Source organism: Hetaerina americana, unplaced genomic scaffold (genome assembly GCF_022747635.1).
Source record: "Hetaerina americana unplaced genomic scaffold, ioHetAmer1.1.p SCAF_71, whole genome shotgun sequence".
NCBI lineage: Eukaryota > Metazoa > Arthropoda > Insecta > Odonata > Calopterygidae > Hetaerina > Hetaerina americana.
In genome coordinates, this window is record NW_027287328.1 from 598,567 (window position 1) to 616,025 (window position 17,459).

The window sequence follows — 17,459 nt, forward strand, 5'->3', positions numbered from 1 at the left end:
GCCACCATCCTTCTTAACTTGACATCTTTCTTTCCATTATTGGCCCCATGATTATCATTTTACCTAATAAATTCCAATGTGCATTGAAAACAAGTACCTTTTGTAGATTTTATGAGGAAGTATTCTGGACCAACTAGCACAATATCATTTTTTATCACAAACTGCATTTTTCAAATATAAATGTTAATTATCTGATTATTTAATACAGCAACATCAACAAAATTGTTGATGTTACACATGTGTGTTTTAAGTAACTGTTCATTTGTTTCCTAGGTTTCAGATTCATCTACATTGGATGTGATTTACAATCCTACTATTGTAGGTTCCTAAAAAATCTTTATAATTATATTTTGAATCTCTTAAATATATTTATAGTTTCTGAAGATATTTCAAACTATACTTCCACAATTCTTTAAAGGTCAGCTGTGATATTTACCGTGGGACCTCTCTGCAGTGGCCGCTGTCTGTTTATGACAGAAAAGAAGTCTCCAAGGTAGGCAGCCGTCTTAAGGCATGCTTAAACAATTGAGATTTTAAGTAATGTTTCGAACCCCATGGTGGAAATATTATCTACCAGAAATTATTGAATTTGCTGACTCAATCAGCAAGATTTTTAGAAATGATATTGTCTACATGTGAAATTCAAGGGCTTTTTATAAGCAGCTCCTAGGTGATTCATAGAATCTGTCAGTGTGAAAAGGTAATTGATTTTCAAAGGGACAAGAGGAATAACTGACATGATCCTCAATATTTATTCTGTGCTTCTTGCATGCAGTTCAATCTCACAAAAAGCTTTTACTGTCATTGCGTATCTATATATTGCCATAATTTTACATTATTCATCTAGAGATTAAAATAAATCTATTAAATAGATAAGACATGATTTAATTATGTACTGCCGTGAAAGCAACTATGATGAAAAACAGGATGTGTTTCCAAAATTATCTAAAATATACTGGTGAAATAACAAAACATATTTTTTATGAAAATTAAGGGAGACAAATATGAATAAAAATGATAAATTATATGATTTAAATCATTTAATCTTAATATTCAACTAGCTTTCACAGAAAGATATACACATTTCCCACCCATTAAGCCCAGAGCAGCTTGCTGTGTTACATGCAAAAGTAATGTTTAGATACATATGGCATGATTTATATCAACTCACAGTGACATTGCTACTGAAGTAAGCTTGTTAGGCTACTATAATCAAATTTCATTTGATGAAGCTTTTCCAGAACGTTTGGTCGTTATTAAAAAATTTTACAGATGCTGTGTTATAGGTACTGCTGGATGATTCTTCATTTATACACACAACATGTGCCTTATGCTTCACTAAATGTAGTAATATTTTTAAATAATCTCTGTGTAAACCACCTCTTCTATTCCCAAATGAAACTACCGATTCTTACTTTGGCACTGGCATGAAATGTATTTTGCAACATTATTGGAAAGAGAGGAAAGCTAAATTATTGATTAGAATTGACCATAGAGAAAAGGAGGGCGGGACTCTTTAAGAAAATAGTAAAGGATTCCTCTGGATCTAATTATTTATCTATTTCTTTATCTCTATCTCTGTTAAAAATATAAACGTTTACGAGTTATACTTCATCTAAGGACATACATTCACAAACACCAATGCAGTCACAATGAACGCGTCCACTGATGAACATAAATGAAACCATTTCTGGGGTAAATGGGGATTTTGAAATCATCAATTACTTCATCAAGAATTCAAACTCAAATTTTTGAAAGTAATTTCATTAATCCGCACAACTATAAATTATTAGTCTACAATATGTGGTTACATAAAAATTATAGTGAATGTCCAGTGGGGAGAAGAGTGATATGACACCTTTTTGCATTTTTTGTTGACAGCATTTTGGAAATACTTTTCATAAGTTATAATTACTTTCAAAAGGAAGCCACCATGACCTTGTCACGAATTGATACTTAAGAATTGGTATTTATCTATTTTGGTGTTCACACTCAAAGAAGTCAGCACCTAATGATTACCTATCAGTTCTAGTGTGGAGGTAAATAGGCAGATGCTTCTATCACGACGATTGGCTAGCCCCACAAACTAAAAAGATGTTCCTTCCAAGAGCAAAGATGTTACACCCGATTCTCTACCTTCCCTCAGAATATATATGGCATTGAAAGCTGCTAATTAAAAAAAAATCCCTACATTGAAATTCATATTTAATTCAAATAAAAGATATGCAAAAGTCATTTTTCCTTTTACTACTCACCATATATTACCCACTAAAAAACATTACTTCACCACAATTCCAGTTTTCACTGCTCAATTGCGGATTTTTTTGAAGGATTTTTATAACCTTTTGTTTTTTTTAATTCCCAGTTTTTGAGGATTAAATGATTGCTAGTCATCCTGCATGTTGATCCCTCCTCTTTAGTTACTCCCACCAGCCAATGTACCCAGTTCTTTCACCACTGCATAAACAAAATAATCATTCCCCAGAGGAGGTACCACAACAAAGAAAAGATCAAGATTGCACAAAGACAACACAAAGCTTCAGAGATATTTTGATTCCCAATTATTTACGGAACATATGACTATGGACTCACCCATAACTTGAAGTCCTTGAGCGGACAGAATCTTTAAGTGTGGCGACTAATCTGCTAGTAACTATGCTCCAAACAAAAACAGCACCATCAGCACCACCCACGGAAATGAAATTGCCATCAGGACTGAATGTAGCTCTTGCCCAATCACAGCCAACCTTGAATCCATCAGCGCTGAAAAAACGAGCAAAGTTTAAAATTTTCTCATGAAATTGTATTTATCATAAAATATATTCTTCCGGCATATTAATTTGATATATCTTTAAAGTTAAGACCTTTTTTATTAATTGCATTATTAATAGCCAAAATGAACATGATTGATTAAATAATGAGCATAAAATGAAAGTAGCAATTAGAAAATATTATACTGATATTATTCAGGGAATTTGCAATCTGAATAGAAAATGGGATATAACATCTTTTTTATAATACTACAACAATTATTAGTATGCTAAGACTAAACAGCCATGATTCACATGGTACAAACTCACTTGTAAGATCTAATGACTTGATTCATCCTAAGGTCAAGGAGTTTTAGACTGTCATCCCTGACACAACTAAGAAGATAATTACCATCTGAAAATAAAGAAAAAATGCTATTAAATATGCTGGAAAATCATAATAATTTACACTTCACATTGCCGTGAGGAACAACAGAAATTTGTCAGTGCAATAAAGTAGGTTTTTAAAGAGAACATTAACTGCCTTAATTGGATAAATCCAAAAAGGCAGAAAAAATATTACAAGGTAGTGGGATGTTGAAGGCCATGACAGAAGGGAGAATTTTGAACAAGTGGCATAAGAAAGAAGAGAGAAGACTTTTTAGACTTGATGACGGCAGGTAGCAGTTATGAAGAACTGGAAAAAGGAATTATACATGGCAAACATAAGGAAGTTCTAATAAAAGGTAACAGGTAATAGCCATCAGTGAACATTCAAACCTACCTTTAATAGGAAGAATACCTTGAATGAATGTAAACTTCTTATGGCATAAAAAAAAATTATCATCTAATTCAACTCTTAACTGGTTAAGCATTTTGAGGGGATCGAGATGGTGCGGGGGCTAACGTACTGGCTTCCCACCCTGAGGGCGTGGGTTCAAATCCCGGCGGTGTTGAATATTTTTCAGAGGTATCTCGATCCCTACTTGAGGTGCTTTGTGGAGGGCACTTTGAGTGAGTACGCCGTCCGTCGGATGGGACGTTAAGCCGCGGACCCCTTGGCGCCTTTCGTAAAGAGTAGGCTAATGCCGACGCCGGGTTTCTCTCCACCCTTCATCCTTTCCTGTCCTTCCCCTATGGCGCAAATGACCTTAGCTGTCGGTCGCCTCCCATCAAAACTACTACTTAAGCATTTTGATTCCCCTATACTAACATAGAGCAAAAGCAATTTTTCAAAAGTATATTCATCACACTGCCTACATTACAATTTGAAGAGCATTAGGATAGTTTAATAAAATCAGCTTATGCACTAAATGACCTTGTTTAAGAATAGAAAGTTTATTTCCAATAGCACTTTTGCAAACTAAACATGAAACAAACATCAAAATGCAAGCCACTTAAGCATATTTACAATATTTTCCAAATGAAATATGTACAGTAAAATAAATTCCGCTGTATTTTTTAAATTTTTTATGTTATAATCAACATTGAAAATAATACTAACAATGACTTTTGTCAAAGATGATGAACATCAATGATATTTGATACACATCTATGTTATTTTACAATAAACTGTTATTAAAGACTCAAACATGGAACCGTAACAATATTTGTCACAGACAATATATTTTTCAGAGCTTTCAACTCAATATTCTTCGTATCCCTCTTTAAATGGCAACTTTGACATGGCAGAAATACTGGTGGATTCTCTGATTTATAAGACTGAATGAGTATCAGTAATAACAACCATGCTCAATAGAGCAAAGGAGATGAGCTAGATGGCAGGTAGTAGTGTCCTAAGCATTTTCTTCTTAAAGAGGTTACTGCAACAGTAGGGTGGCCATTATAGTGATGGAGGCTACAGGGGACCACCTCAATTCTTTTCATCTTTATTATAAATTGAATCAGCAGCATAAGGAAACCTGGCAACAATGTGATTCAGTCCACTGAGGCTGTCTCTTGCTTGCTAGAAGGGGTAATATGGACTACATGGGTTCCATCACATGAAACCTTTGCACATCCGAGTCATGAGCCAAGGAAAAGAAGAAGTAGAAGATGACCAAACTGATATTCGTGAGAACAGATTGATATCATGGTACTAACATAAGAGCAGAAAAATTAGAAAACATCAAGCAATAACAGAAGAAAGGTATTACAGATAGATATTCTCTGTTTGAGTGAATATGGAAATACAGTGGTAAATTATGCAATAATTAGGAGTGTGGCAACCAACTAAGAGGAAGAGCAGCTGGCTACAGACATAAGGGCTCAGGTCTGATTCCCAGTTACACAGTTCCCTCTGGGTAGGAAGCCAGTACGATAGCCACTGCACCATCTCGATCCCCTCAACTCTTTCAAATACAATTTCATATTTACTTTTCATTTATTCACATATTGTGAATTAAATATATTGCAGGCATTGTCTTTCTATTTCTATTCAGATAAGTCAAAGTTTGTGGAATCGGCCATAAAATCAGTCCATATATTTATTATATTACTCATCAGTCAATTATTGTTACCACCTGTTTAACAAACCAAATTTTGATAGAACCATGGAATTGAACAGAAAAATGCAATGAATAGTTATCGAAATAAAATATAAACTTCTTGTACATATAATTAAAAATAATATCAAACCTCCATTATGACAAAAATGAATTATGACAAAAAACATAACCTAATAATCAGGAAAATAGGGTAGTTCTCATGGAAAATTGCAAAACTCTTTGGTGATTGTAAGTCTATAATAATAAACCATAGTGAGAAAGAAAATATTTTGGATTTCTTGTTTGATAGCACATATATCCAAGTAATGAAGACATTTTTCATGAAAGTCAACCCTAATTTATAGTGCAATATTGATAAATTCCAAAGAAACTGCAGGAGATGCCGCAACAGTAACTTTTAACGGAGTCATCCGCTAATGTGCATTTCAATGCAACAATTTCAGAGTGTAAAAATCATTCGCCTTGACTGGGATCTGGGTTCGAATCCCAGTCAAGGAGAATGATTTTTACACTCTGAAATTGTTGCATTACAATATTGCTCATACAATTATGTTCCAATTTTCATGAGAAATTCAACATTAAGAATACTAATTAAAACTACAAAGAATAAATTTCATGTAGTGAAGTAATAATGAATGAGCAAATGAGTGCATCTTTTAAGCGCCTAAAAATTTATAGAGCATAAAATTTTGCTCTAAGTACCACAAAATCCATAAATATAGAGTATTTAGCATGGATTTTATGTGAAGAAAATTTTGCAGAGGGAAACACCATCTCTACATCTTGAAGATGCTGACTGGAACTGAAGAGTTGTAGAACTCCTAATGCCTATGCTGACCAAGGCAGTTGCACTCAGAATGAAAGGTGTTATTGGTACTACAGCACAGTCAACACTTCAGTTGCACATGAAAAAAACTCATGTGCAGAGCAACACAGCGTCTGTCTGATGGAATCTTATGCTGTGTGAACCTTCATCAACTCTGGAAGAGAGTAAGTTGATACCTTGTTTCTGTCAGCTATCTCTTCTTCCTCATTTTATAACTACATAGCAGCAAAATTATTTTACAAAACTCTCAAAAATAGCACACCTCCTCAGGAAAGATTTTTCCGAGTTGGAGTTTAATTTTGAGATTAATTTTAGTAGCCTACGTAATAGAGTGAAGTATATCCCGGTGTTTAGGCAACCTGCACCCCATATAGATAATTTAAAGAAATAACTTCCCGCGAAAATTTAATTTCCCTCAAAAGTTTCATGGGGAGAAGGTGCTCCTTTGCCCTTTCCATTCGGAATACTCGAGAGGGGGTCGAGGTTTTCAGGAGCTCTTTCCTGAGGAATTCTTGGGGGGCAAGACTGCACGTACCTCGAGACAAGTCAAGAGAAGTGACCTTCCCCTGCAGGAGAATGTCATTGGCTGCTGTGGACGATCCGTCTCCACCCATCCTGGCGTCCCAAAAGCGTATACGCTTGTCAAAGTGGCCGCTTATAATGGCCGACCCCGAACCGTCGCACGTGACCAGGTCATTGCAACTGGAGCCGGCGAATTTTGTTTCAATGCCTAATTTGGTGAAACAAAAATGACAAAGAAGCCTTATTAAAAGAAAAGAAAATGAACTTAATTATTTGTTAAATTAAAAATCTTATTATAAGTTAATTTATTATAAAAGTTTTTAGGCTGTAAGGCACTGCAATAATAATCATACGTCAGAGACCGTCCAATAAAGAACTAGGATCGTGAATATGATTGTGAACTGGCAAATTTTCACAAATCGATTTTTAAAAACCGAAAAAAAGAAATGACTGAAATGGTGGTCACGACACATTTTTTCACTCCTTTCAATACGAAATATTTTTACTGTAACCATCACCATGCTGTACAGGAGCATTCACCGTGGAGGCGACACTGAGCAATTACAATTCTAAGATTTCATTCTAGGAAGCATGGCATTAATCAAAAGATACTACATCACACCACACATACATGTACCTCCCCAAAGGTGGCATGTAACTGGAAGATCAATTTCTTAGATGGGTACAGTAGCGGATCCAAAGTGGGGGGGAGGGAGCGCGGCGGCATTGCCCAGGGATATTTTTGGCTTCATTGAAATTAAAATTACTAACGCGCCCAACACGACATTTCAACACATTTTGCCCGCCAAGCATAAAATGATGCACTGCAGGGTAATTTTTGGTCACTTCATCAGTGCGATTAGTTCCATACTCAGCATGACCATCGGAATCATTTGTAGAAAAAAGGCTACGAAATTATCTTTATCCATTCATGAAAATCTCCTCCCCACCAAAGAAGTGTTCCAGACGAGCTACAGGATGGATGCTACTGTTTCATATGCCAACGTTGTATGTTAAACTGTTTACCGTTTAACTGTTTTATGCGTACTCACATGCTCTGCTCCTAAGGTCCCAGACCTTCAGTGTGCGGTCATGGCTCCCGCTGACCACCTTGGAGGGCTCGCCGAGAAACTTGGCGGCCAGCACCTTCCCGCAATGGCCCGTTAGTGTATGCTGTGAAGAGGAAAGAGAAAGGAAAATTAACACAGGCGTCACTAAGAGGATGGGCATTTTACGTATCAGAACATCCCGATCATATTTATCAATCATTTCCCTCAGGAATTATTCATGTTTTGTCATGATCGTAGGCTTTCGTAGGCGATTTTGTGCTCTGGTGGCTTCCGAGCATGAGTGCGTATGGACCATTTTCGGGGTGGTCACTCATTTTTCAATCAAGATTTCCATTTCCGACTTTCTCGATTTTCTCGACGAACACTGCCATCCTTTTCTCAGATTTCCCTCCTGAATGCTTGGACATACACGGGGAACTTCATTGCGGTGCATACCTCGTTATTTCACATCCCACTGATATCACCGAAGTCATTTCTGCTCTAGAATCGGTTTTATTTATTTATAGGCAACATTACACTGGGCGAAATTTGTTGTCTCCGGCGTAACTTAATGGAATTTACACAACATATTGAAATGAAGGAAGTGACTTTGTATTTCCACTCACACTTTATTTAAAACACGAAATCTAGGTGGTGTTTTAAAAAAGGTAAGTGAGGAATTACAGAGTTACTTCCTTCATTTCAAGATAACAGTTGGCTATTACCAAGTGGTAATCGTTTCCAAGGAAGATCATGTGAAACTGATGCAATATCAAAAGAAACGCACCTATTTCTGGGAGCCAAATACAATATCAAGATCATGCTAATAAAATTAGAGATATCAAGAGTAGAACAGATAATTTAAGATGCCATTTTTTCCACGAACGATGATAGGGGATCATAATAACATTGTTCGACCGCGATAGGGTCATGTTCGGGTAAAATTATTCTGGTGTGTACTCACCCCCTGCCGGTGGCTTGCCGGGTATATATAGCCAAATAAATTAAATAATAATTGCTTATTTCATATTAAGTTGTAGCACATGTTTTAAGTCTTCTTATTCAAATTTATGGTAATTTTTCTCAATGCGATAATGTTTTTGTAATCTACGACTCATTTTTGCCAGGGTCAGCACGCGAGACGGCCAACAGTAAACTGGAACTCATCACACGACTAAAACGATCGCCGGTCTCATCGGGAATTCCAGGACTATGCTATGTATTCCCGATTCGGATACAAAATTACCAAATTCTTCAAAAAGAAATTGTACATTTTCTCCAGCACTTACCAATTTTTGGAATAAATTGAGTAATTCCCGATTTTTTTCCGATTTAACCGACTGTGTGGTGATCCTAATTTTAATTTAAGGCTCAATTTTTCTCTCGCGCTACAGAATGAGTCTTCAGGAACAAGGTGCGATGAATCAATGATTTGCCGACACCGTAACATGGTAGAGATTACGAAAAATAGGAAACACCCACGCTTTATAATTTTTCCGTGATTTTCTGCTGGAGTAGAGAGAATATTTTTGGAAGACAACGTTTCGTTTTACCAACTGAGAACGTAGTCAGGAGGTTTTCATATCCTCAGCCAGCTCCGGATAAATTACTCATCAGTAAAAACAAAACGTCGAGTCTTGAAAATATGCTCAATACGCAGCAGTAATACCCTGAGAAATATACGATGAAAACATTCACCGCTGTGGAAACCTTCAATCAAACATTAGGTGAAGTTAACTTGGTCCTTTAAATTTTTCTAAAAATAAATTTCACACAACCTGGATTCAGGGACTCAAATTTAATTTTGCTCGTTGACGTTTCTGTAAACTGTTTTTGAGACAATGTTTACAAACGTGAAATTTTATATATTATATCGTTATCCAAATAGGCCCTATTTGAAATTATCTATTAATGCGCATTGATGATTAAATATGTAAATGTTCACCTATTGTTAGTAAGTCTCAATGATTTTTCATGAGAAGCTACCTTAAACTGAAAATGTGAAAACAACAGGGTACCTGAATTAATCACAACTGAGACAACACGATGCGTCGCGACGTGGAAGGCAGTCCGAGAGCTGAGCAATTTTATACAACTCTGCTGTATATAAGTAGCACCATTAGCATATTAGTAGCCAGAATACGTCAGGGCGTCTGGATAATATATAACCAGCGAACTTGATTGACACGTAAACACGGAAGTAACATTTTTTTAAATGGAAGCTACATATATGGCAGAAGAGCTGAAACCAGCGCTCAATTGAATGAGCCCCTTTCCACATCACATTTATAAAGAAATTATGCAACACTTTATTACTCAGACAGCTCCGTGTATTTATTTCTGCCTTTCACATAGTCGGAAATAAGAAGCATTCTTCAGAAGGTTTCAATTCACGCCAGGGAGGCAATTTAAAACAAATGAATATTCACGTGGTATTCTTGGTAGATCAACCTTCTCTCAAGAATGTCAGAGGATTTCCACGGAGATAAAACGGGAACTTGGTTTCCAAAAATAGCGACAAGTAAGGTATTAATTTCATATGGCACCACCAGTTCAGCTGGCGTATGGTCCACCATGGGGAAACGAAACATACTTTGATGTCGGCTATGTCCTATTTTTATAAACGTATAACAAAGAGTTACAATTATAAGGAATAGTTTAGCGGTTGATAGAATATTTTGATGGACCTCCCGCAAAGCACTGCTACCTCCTAAGCTACACCTAACACGACACTAAATTTATACTCTAGGTAAACCATGGATCGAAATAAAACATTCTTCAACTACATTTACTTTTTGCCTCTCTTAATTCTGTCCACCATGCTTATTCTTTTTCTGCCAAAACCTCGCTCGCTCATCTAACTTCTCCCCTCTACGCCCATCATCCACTTTGAATAAAGTTAGACAATAAGTTTTCTATTTAAAAATGGACGTATTAAAACAATGGAATTTGAAAACACGGATCTTCAGTCATCGTGTAGACAAATTTGTTCCCGACTATTGCACTTTTGAAAGATATTAATTTCCATTATTCGGCGTTAAACTAATTTTTGAAATTCATAGAAATATAAATATCTAATATGCTCAGCGAATGATAACTTGTGTAACATTCACTTTTTTGTACAAAATATTCTGCTGTAAATATTGTTAAAAATTTTGTTGGCCCACGCAAAAATGACAAAACTGGCATTTTTCAAAATTCTAAGAACTATCGCCATTCTAAGAACTCAAAACTAGTGTATTTGGCTTGATTACTCCCCCATCTGCTCACAACGGACAAGAGCTCGTCTTACCAAGCAAAAGACGCTCGTAGGGAGCAGTAAGAGTATGATAGTGAATTAAAACATGTTGTAAATTAGTCAAAGACGGCGAGAACTTTGTGAACTTTCTGTTTCTCTAAAGGAGGACAATGATTTCCTATCAATAATTTACATTCCCGCCGGTTTTCAATACATGGGAAGAGTGGCACATTGCCATTGAGAATACTAACTTAAAACTTCTTTGATTCTGATTCAACTTATAACAAAATTACCACGAGTGCTTGGTGCCGATTAAATTCATCTTGGCGGCATTTGCTAAACTGATTTCACCTTTTGGTACCAAGACGAGGCATTGCATTTCAACGATACGCGACGACTTTTCACTCCAGTACTTGGACCAAAAAACGACTCGAACGAAAACGACCTCATCAGGACCATCACTAGGACTAACGGATCAGCATGCGCGACCACTAGCAATTCATTGTGAATATTAATTAGCGGGTTTGGACAATAATACTTCAGAAACTGCATCTTTTCCGAGCAACGCCACTGTAACTTTAATGAAACTGAGAATAACACTAAATGCAACATAAGTCAGGAGGCACTCATTTTTTTTCATTGAAATAATGTTTCTGAATTGAGTTATGAGTTGAAAAATGTGAATTCGAACGCCCCAAATGAAAACTGGCTTCCATTAAAGTTGAAGGCTGGCAATCAGGTGTTACCTGATTTAGCTCGTGAAGTATTCAGGTATATGGTTTATTTCCGTGACTCACGAGCGCCCTTTAGTTAAGCGATTTCATAAAAAAACTATTCAACACATCCTCAAAAAAGATAAGACGAAACAGACAAAAATATGACAGTAAAAGACATACTAGAAATGAAATTATTGATTCGAATTTCTTCGCAGAACTCAAAAAGCGAATCGAATCTATGAGCAGGTAAGATGTGCCATTCTAATATTTAGTTTGACCAGTCATGCTTTACGGAGAACCTAAAAAATAGGCTATAGGATGAAATAACGGCTAATAATGAAAATTTCTTCTATTTTAAGAGAAAATGTTAGTGTTATTATCTGGAAATTTAAAACTTGTTGATATAAGTTGGAGACACAATTCATAAATTATCAGACGTTCAGAAAACCCTTCCCCGAAGACGGAAGAGAACCAGTGTCCATAGAACGACTAACATGATCTGTGCAAATCAAACAGTCCAATCTAATCTACTCGAAAATATAACTTTACAGAATACACAGAAAATATAAAATTCAGCAACCATTCCGCTACACCGTTACGACTATAACTAGAATAATAAAACTCATAAATCATTCACCCTCCTTCAATGGGCGTGAAAAAATCCTAAATAAATGTACAGCGATGCAGCCGTCATAAATTCGGCGTGGAAAATCGGATATTTACGAGTCCATAATTACATTAATGAAAAAGTTCGCCTGAAAATAGAGTAGCGGCCGTCAAGCTTTGGTAGTTACGTGATACGCCCGAGGCCGAAAAACGAAAGCGGTGGGTCAGATTTTGGACCGGAATTTTTCTCCATCCGAAGACGAAACTGAGCACGGAGACGGGCGTCTTATCCTAAGGTTTTGCGTGCAAGGCGAAGAATTGGCATTCTTACCGTTACCCCGAAGGTGTTATTACACTCGGCCAAACGTCTGCAAAAGGACCTCAAATCCTCAGGATAGGCCAGAGCCCATTGAACAAATCTGCAGAAAGCCTTTTCCGAAACCAGTAGAACCAATCATACTTACACTGGGACACGTAACGGGATTTATAACCCATTGCTTTAAAATAAAGCTCGCTGACATGAAAATTGTCCTCCCTTACCCTCTCAAAGCCACTCAGGAGAGAGTTTCCATTTTTTTCGAAGCTGACCTCACGGGAGTACAGCCGCAGGGGGATGTATATTCTCTTCGACAGAACGAAGGACAAAAAGAACTACGTGACCCATGAATCCAACCTTTCGGAGGCAAATTCACCGGTCACGCCAGTTCAACTCAGAATTATTTCCATCCTTCGTCATTCTTAATGAATCATGACACAGACGAATACTCTCAGGGAAAAATACTTTCATTTGCTACCCAAGAAACTCTTCCTACCATTACTTCGGCCTCACGGCAAGCGAGACCCAGAAAATGTTTAGATCATAGGGCTTAGGTTTAATTTGACTACTTATGATTATGAACTGTGGCTATGTAATTATGACGCCTGAAAGGTTGACGTCCATTTATTGAAATACTCCTAATCAAACACTATAAATAAGACTACATATACGCGATCAAATTTTTCCGGAATTCCCAGTGGAGTATTTAGAAGATTTTTAAAAGACTCAACTTTTGGGTTTATCGACTCAACTTTTCGGTGTACCTACTAAGAATTTCGTCATAAGTACATATAAAAGGACAAGTATATGGATAAAAGAAACTTCATTCAGGCCCTGATAAAATTTTCTGTAGATAGAATGAAATGCCCGAGCCTTTTAAATAATTAATAAGCAGCATGAAATCCTGATCAAAAATATACATCGAAAACACTTGTCATCGCGATAGCTCAAAGATGTTTGAACATAATTTTTATCGACAACGATTTACAAAGTACTGGATCCAAATTTTATGGGAATGACGCCATCACCTGGGTCTTGATTTTATGAATTTTTGACCGGCGCGTTTAACGAAAAATACGACCGATCGGTTGTGCTTCTGCTTTCACCCTCTCATACTGACGAGCATAATGACAAGCTGTGCACCGATAATACTCCATTTCACTCGAAACCATTCCATCGAGAAAACATGAGATTCATGCTTTGAAGTGGATGGAATGTACCGTTTGCCTTGTGGGGAACACGACGCGGCTTTAAAATAGAGTAAATTTATTACGGCAATCACTTACCAGAGATGAGTAATTACTCCTTCGCAAGGGAACATTTTTTATTGTGATTTACGATGGAGCAGTCTGAGAAATACAGCAAAACCCGCTGTTTTATTGCGAAGGCCGTAGTTTTTTTCGCACGACATCGACTAAAGAATAATATTCGGGTATTTTCCGGAATATTATTAACGCATTCGTCCACTTAGAATTAACGCATGCATTACCTGGCCGAAAACACTAAAAGGACAATATGGGTGGGTACATATAATTTCTTTTTGTGAGGCACCTACTCGCGGGAAGATCGTGCTCATGTCGTAAAACGTTTATTCGCCTTTGCCTCCGATGCACCTGACGAGGACAACGCCGGGAATACAGAACTAAGAGTTAATTCTGAGTTCTGGACGTTGCCAAACGTAAAGGAAGGAGCATTAACCTGGGATTTTTGATCAAATTTTAAATCCTGAACGTGGTGGATTCATGAAAAGTAAAATCACAGTAATCCCTAAGGTTGGTTCGATGGGTGAGGGTTGAGTGCCCTATGCGGCGAGTGAAAATCACACACGGCAGAGTAGTAAGAGAGGCAAGTTCGTCTACTTTACGGTTTACCAAGAAGATATTGTACCCGGAAAATCACACGCCTTGGGTGTAACTGAGGGTGTCCAGAGGCGTCACCCGGAATCGAACCCGGGCTCTCAGGTCAGTGCCTTAGCTCTCTACTCAATGGAATACAACTTAAATGGATGCACGAGTATATCATGCCGTCGAAGAGGAACAAACTCGAAACATTACGACGATTGAAAACAAAATGAAAATGCAGAGATACGAAGGATATAATCGACAATCCAATAAAACAAACGGACCTGGTAGATAAATCCCTGAAGGCGGGACAAAAATAAGACCTGAGAGTATATAAATATTACAGACGAGTAAAATAAAGCATGCCAGGCAAGACCGGTGCAATTGCTTTAAAGTGATTTCACGCCCAGAAGGGCGGTACACTATACTTAATGCTCTCCAATTCTAAAAATAAACGGCAATGATGCCTGCAATCATAATAATAATGGAACGCATGCGACTCTTTCCCATCGTTTTCCACACTTTTTAGTATCAGATTAATGGATACTGCGCATGTGGTACATGTTTCATCGATTTGACTCCAGTATCGCGTCAGTGGGAACCGTTACACGCAGAAACATGTTTAGTTTGCCTACGGCAACGATGGACGCTGTATTGAAATTTTGCTTTCGTCTGAACAAATCGTCAGACGATGCCAAAGATATGCTATAGTTGGCTTATTGGCAGTCTGTTCTCCCCTTTGTCACTCACTGAAGTTGCAGTCACTGCTCTTACGGAGTGAACATTACCACCGCTGATTCCATTGTGAAAGAAGATCGCCGAATAACGTTTAAAAGCTCCTTCAGAACACACCAATGAAACTCGTACCACATATACATGCACATTAAATGTCAAGCTAACAATATGACAAGAGACATGAATTTTAACACGATCAATTATGCGAATCAAATGTCATGCTAAATCTATACTTAATATCCTTGGTGTATCCCAAATAGGACACGAAGATCAAACAACCTCTCGTTTCAGCGACCATTTTAATGGTATTCATGGGTGGTCAACAAAATCATATTAAAAGTTTAAAAGTTTTCTTGCAAATAGTTATAATTTTCCTTGTGCTATAACCGATATGAAGTATGGTTAGAATTTCCTTTTTTTTAGTAGTTGGTCTAAATGACTTAATTTTAAATAATACACGAAAATCTTTCTGATAAATTCATTTAACCCTACCGCGAATAATCTTAGACTCAAAATTAAGAACAGTAATCAAATATTAGTTGTATGAAAATTCATATTCTGAAAAGCATAGTTTATCGTGGGAAAATATAAATTATGTCCCAATCCGAAGTTAAAGATAAAAAAATACCAATATCCTACCACAACCTTGTCTAATTCAAACAATGTGTATTTTTATCTTCACTGTGCAGAAGTACATGAGAACTGTAAGATACAAGATACTGAATGCTCGTGCTCTGAATTGCGTCTTTATCTCCCCGTTTTGAATTAACATCTTTCCATTGCCACAATTGGCCATGGAATACAGTCGCGAATTCAAGTGATACCAGATCTTTAGATCGAAAAAATCGCAATCGAAATTTCAATCAGCCGATTAGATAACATCTGAAAAACAATGGGTAACGCACTACTCCGGGCAAATGCGACGTGTCAGAATTCAAATGCAAAGGATCCTTAGAGAATCGACTTATTACGCAGTGATCTCAAGTCCCAGATACACACAGGAGTTGACTCTTAGCTGATCGATTTTTATCGAATCGAATGCCAAACCGACCCAACTAGGAAGGCAAATCTTTCTCTTCCTTTATCCTTCCTCCACATCCCTCCTCAACACCAGAGAATCACTAAAACCAGATAACACAATCTTCGAGCACGATATAAATTAGTAGTTATTAAAAATATTATTTATTAGATACATTTCGTAAGTACACACAAAAAGATGATCCCATTTACGCTTTCATAGCCCAATGCGATCGATTCGGTCAACACAAATGTCGAACTTGGATTTCAATGAAATAAAACGAAATGCACACTTGAATTTCAACCAAGAATTCTGCTACTCCACCCAAAAACGCACTCGACTGTGGTCGATAATGAACACATAAAGAAGAGGGCGTGACGAATACATGTAAAATTTAACCTTTCCAGTGAACTCCCGTTCGAGGCGATTCCTTTGTGTAATCGCCGCCGCTTGGGCTGCAAGGAGTTGACATTTACGAGCTTACTACAAAAAGTCACCGAATAGACCTCGCGATCCTCGTTTTTCCGGGTCATCAAGCAACACCTACCGCCCGCCGTCAGTTAATGGTATGGAGTGCGATGAAATTTCCCCATTCACTTTACTTCTAGGCAGAGGACTAGTTCCCACGTCCGAACGTTGATCTCTGTATTTCCGTAAGGGAGTTAATCCCGGATTCAATCATCGGAATGCCATCCGCTGGGCTGACTTGCTCATTTATTTGGACCGGTAAAAACGCATTGAGAGCCAATCGCTCTCCAAATTTTCTTCCCATTTCAAAGATTTGAGAAGGGAGAAAGGGAGAAGGCAAACTTAAAATAACCGGGATTACTTTTAAGAAATGTATAGCTATAAAATAACGGCACTCGAAAGTACGAGTGCGGAAGAACTCATTGATTATCAAAAGAATATCATGCTTGACCAGTCCCAGTATGTTCGATAGGGCTAATGTTATGAATATTTTTGGGGAGGTTTTACGGCAAAATTGAAAACTGTGAAAATTACTACATCGCGAAAACATTAATAGTGTACAGTTTTTCGTGTAAATATTTTTATCCGTCCCAGTCAGTGTAAGGTTGATAATATTTTCTACAAAGCACTGGCTACATTCCAAAGATTTTTTTTTAAATTCGCCAATGAAACATTTCGAAACCCGTTTGGACCCATCGGCCATGCTAAGCAGACAGGACAAAATAATTTTTTTTCAGAGGGTTACCCTACACCGCCCAAAGCTGCGTGAAAATTCCGTAGCATTTCTCCCAAACGTTGTGAATAATGGGAATGTCATGTAAATCACTCATTTTAAAATCAAGTTCTTGTTTATGCGTGATTAAGTGG

At 37.2% G+C, this 17,459-nt stretch overlaps 1 protein-coding gene across 4 annotated transcripts in view; it reads right to left on the bottom strand.

The window, feature by feature from the left end:
• Positions 1 to 17,459, bottom strand: part of Atg16 (Autophagy-related 16) — a 348,158-nt gene that overhangs the window by 10,709 nt on the left and 319,990 nt on the right. For all 4 annotated transcript variants that reach the window (XR_011702746.1, XM_071595924.1, XM_071595925.1 and 1 more), the window contains 4 exons: positions 7,658 to 7,778; positions 6,619 to 6,813; positions 3,081 to 3,165; positions 2,593 to 2,763 (listed from right to left, as the gene is read on the bottom strand). Coding sequence is in view for 3 of the 4 variants with exons in the window: in XM_071595924.1 (XP_071452025.1) it covers positions 2,593 to 2,763; positions 3,081 to 3,165; positions 6,619 to 6,813; positions 7,658 to 7,778 (572 nt within the window). In the remaining variant the exon portion in view is untranslated. The remainder of the gene's footprint in view (positions 1 to 2,592; positions 2,764 to 3,080; positions 3,166 to 6,618; positions 6,814 to 7,657; positions 7,779 to 17,459) is intronic.